The sequence below is a fragment of the Penaeus japonicus genome, unplaced genomic scaffold (assembly GCF_977035675.1).
Source record: "Penaeus japonicus unplaced genomic scaffold, GWHDUDI00000001_assembly GWHDUDI00000009, whole genome shotgun sequence".
Classification (NCBI taxonomy): domain Eukaryota; kingdom Metazoa; phylum Arthropoda; class Malacostraca; order Decapoda; family Penaeidae; genus Penaeus; species Penaeus japonicus.
The window spans coordinates 2,164,281-2,166,780 of NW_028234411.1; the positions used below are offsets into that span (position 1 = coordinate 2,164,281).

The window sequence follows — 2,500 nt, forward strand, 5'->3', positions numbered from 1 at the left end:
CTCTCTAATGATGAAATTAACTGTGGGTCATCCTTTTGAACTTAATAAATTAAACATTTCAGATCAACTTCCATAGTCTTCGAGAAAAGAGTGCCTTTTTTTCATACTCTGTTTTCCTCACCAATAAAATTCCAAATATGTCTTGTGGTTGCTTGCTTCCAATTATGTGAAGCAATCAACAGCTTTCCATAAAGTACAGGTATCCTAAATATGTATTTAACAAGGCTAAACTAGAACAAATAGGAGAGAGAGAGAGAGAGAGAGGAAAACAAAATTCATAAAATCTGAGTTAATGCAATTGTAACCTCTTAATACTGAACAGAATAGAAATTACTTGGAAAACAGAATGCTATCGTATGACAAATTTCCTCCAGAGCGGTACTTGCTATGCACCTTAACAAAGTTAATCACTTGACTTCAAAGACACTAGGTTGGACTAGTGATTCCTATTACATTCATGAAATCAAACAGGTAAACAATATCCAAGACTCTCCATGACATAAAATCTAATCAGATTTCTATCTAATGGCAAAATAATAAAAAAGACTATGTAATACACTACTCTAAAAATAACTGTTACAACCTTTATATATATATATGTATATATATATGAAATATGAATTCATATCCGTAGCCTCCACCAGTCTATCTGAGTGATTGTTACAAAAGGTGAGTATTAAATAGTCAAAAGTTCCAGAGGATAAATTAAATTATTCAAACCCCTACCCCAACCTACACACGGTATATATCATGGACAATAGTAAACATCTAATGGTTTGTGATTATGAATGACATCCAAATATGCATAGTAAGACTGCTTTTCATTTCCTACCGGAAACAGACAGAGAGAGAGAGAGAGGGAAACCGAGAAAGAGAGACAACTAAAAATATTAATTAAAAATAACTCTTAACAATAGTTTCGAAGTAAGGCATGGCTAATTATGAGTCACTGATTAGGGTGACAAGGCTGATCAAAACATGCATGACCCACGTGAATAAAAGGAAAAAAAAAAATAATAATAATAACAAAGAGGTTAAGGAGGCGCGGCTGATAAATCATGCTCGTGTAAGTGCCCGCAGTTATTGGTAGCCAGACAGCTTGTTGAAAGTCTCTAGGATTTTGGCACTCCCCTCGAAATTCAACTTGGACCCCTCGAGATTCAACCTGGAACTAATGGGAAATTTGGAAATGTCTTGAAATGTCACTGGAGGAAAGGTAGAAGGATAGAGGTGCAAAAAAAAAGAAGAAGAAGAAGAAGAAGAAGAAGGAAGAGGAGAGGGGGAGAGAAAGAGAAAGAATGGGCAAAAGGAGAGAGAGAGAGGCTGACAATAACAACACAAGGTAAATGTAAAAGACGAGATCTGTAGCAAATCAGTCGTAAAAGTTGAAACTCAACAGAAAATATTGCAAAAAAAATTATATCTAATTCAATTAAAGAAAACTTTAAACAAGAGTAAATCAATCAATCTTTATCAAAACACACAAAAAAGTTCATAAAAAAAAAAAAAAAAATAGTAATAACAAGAAAAGACAGATCACAAAAAAGAAAAGAAAAGAAAAAAAAGAAGATTAGGTAAATGTCTTCGAGGAGGAGGAGGAGGAGGAGGAGGAGGAGAGAAAGAGAGAGAGAGAGAGAGAGAGAGAGAGAGAGAGAGAGAGAGAGAGATGTCATAATAAGCAAACCAATCAACAAAACAAACAACCTACATTATTATATAATTCAGCACTTTTAAAAGAGCAAAAGGAAAACCAAAATACAAATAACATCCTTTCCCATCCCTCCTCCCTAAACAAAAAGAAGAAAAAAGAAGAAGAAGAAGAAGAAGAAGAAGAAGAGGATGAGGAAGAAGAAAAGAAAGAAAAAGAGAGAAAAAAGGAAAGATGAAAAAAGGAAATGAAATAAAATAAATATACAATAAAAAAGAAAAAAGACTAAAAATAAGAATTATAAGAAGAGCTGCACAAATTACTGATATCTTGCTGCCTTCAAAGACCATGAAAAAGCATGCATGAGCAATAGGTCAAAAGTTAGTTATATATTGCAGAAGAAAAAGAAAGAAAGAAAATGACAAAGAATATGTAACTTGAAAGCCGAAAGTTCAGATAATTAATTTATTTTTTATCATTTCTATTTTCCTTCTTTCTTTTTTCTTACTAACACTCCCACGACCGGAAAACACATTAATCGAAGGAGTGTTCTTTTCAGCCCATCTAACCCAAAAAAGCCCAAATAAAATGAGAGCTGCTCAAATTACGGACATCGTGCTGCCTACGAAGATGACCAAAAAGCATGCATGAGCAATAGGTCAACAGTTGTCTATATGCAAGGGAGGAGAAAAAAGAAGAAGAAAATCAAAAGATAATACTAGAAAAAAAAAAAGTGGGGAGAGAGAGGATATAGAGCTAGTATGCCAAATATTCAGATACGATTTTTCTTTTTTCTTTTACGAATACTCCTACGACACGATAACACACATTACCTGAAGGACTGTTTCTTCT

The 2,500-nt window shown here is 33.6% G+C and overlaps 1 protein-coding gene across 1 annotated transcript in view; it reads right to left on the bottom strand.

Annotated features, from left to right (window-relative positions):
* Jwa (PRA1 family protein Jwa) overlaps nucleotides 1–2,500 on the bottom strand; it is an 8,021-nt gene that overhangs the window by 292 nt on the left and 5,229 nt on the right. Inside the window, exon 4 of the mRNA XM_043023370.2 lies at nucleotides 1–1,171. This exon is cut by the window's left edge and continues 292 nt beyond it. Coding sequence (XP_042879304.1) covers nucleotides 1,081–1,171 — 91 coding nt within the window. The 3' untranslated portion in view covers nucleotides 1–1,080. The remainder of the gene's footprint in view (nucleotides 1,172–2,500) is intronic.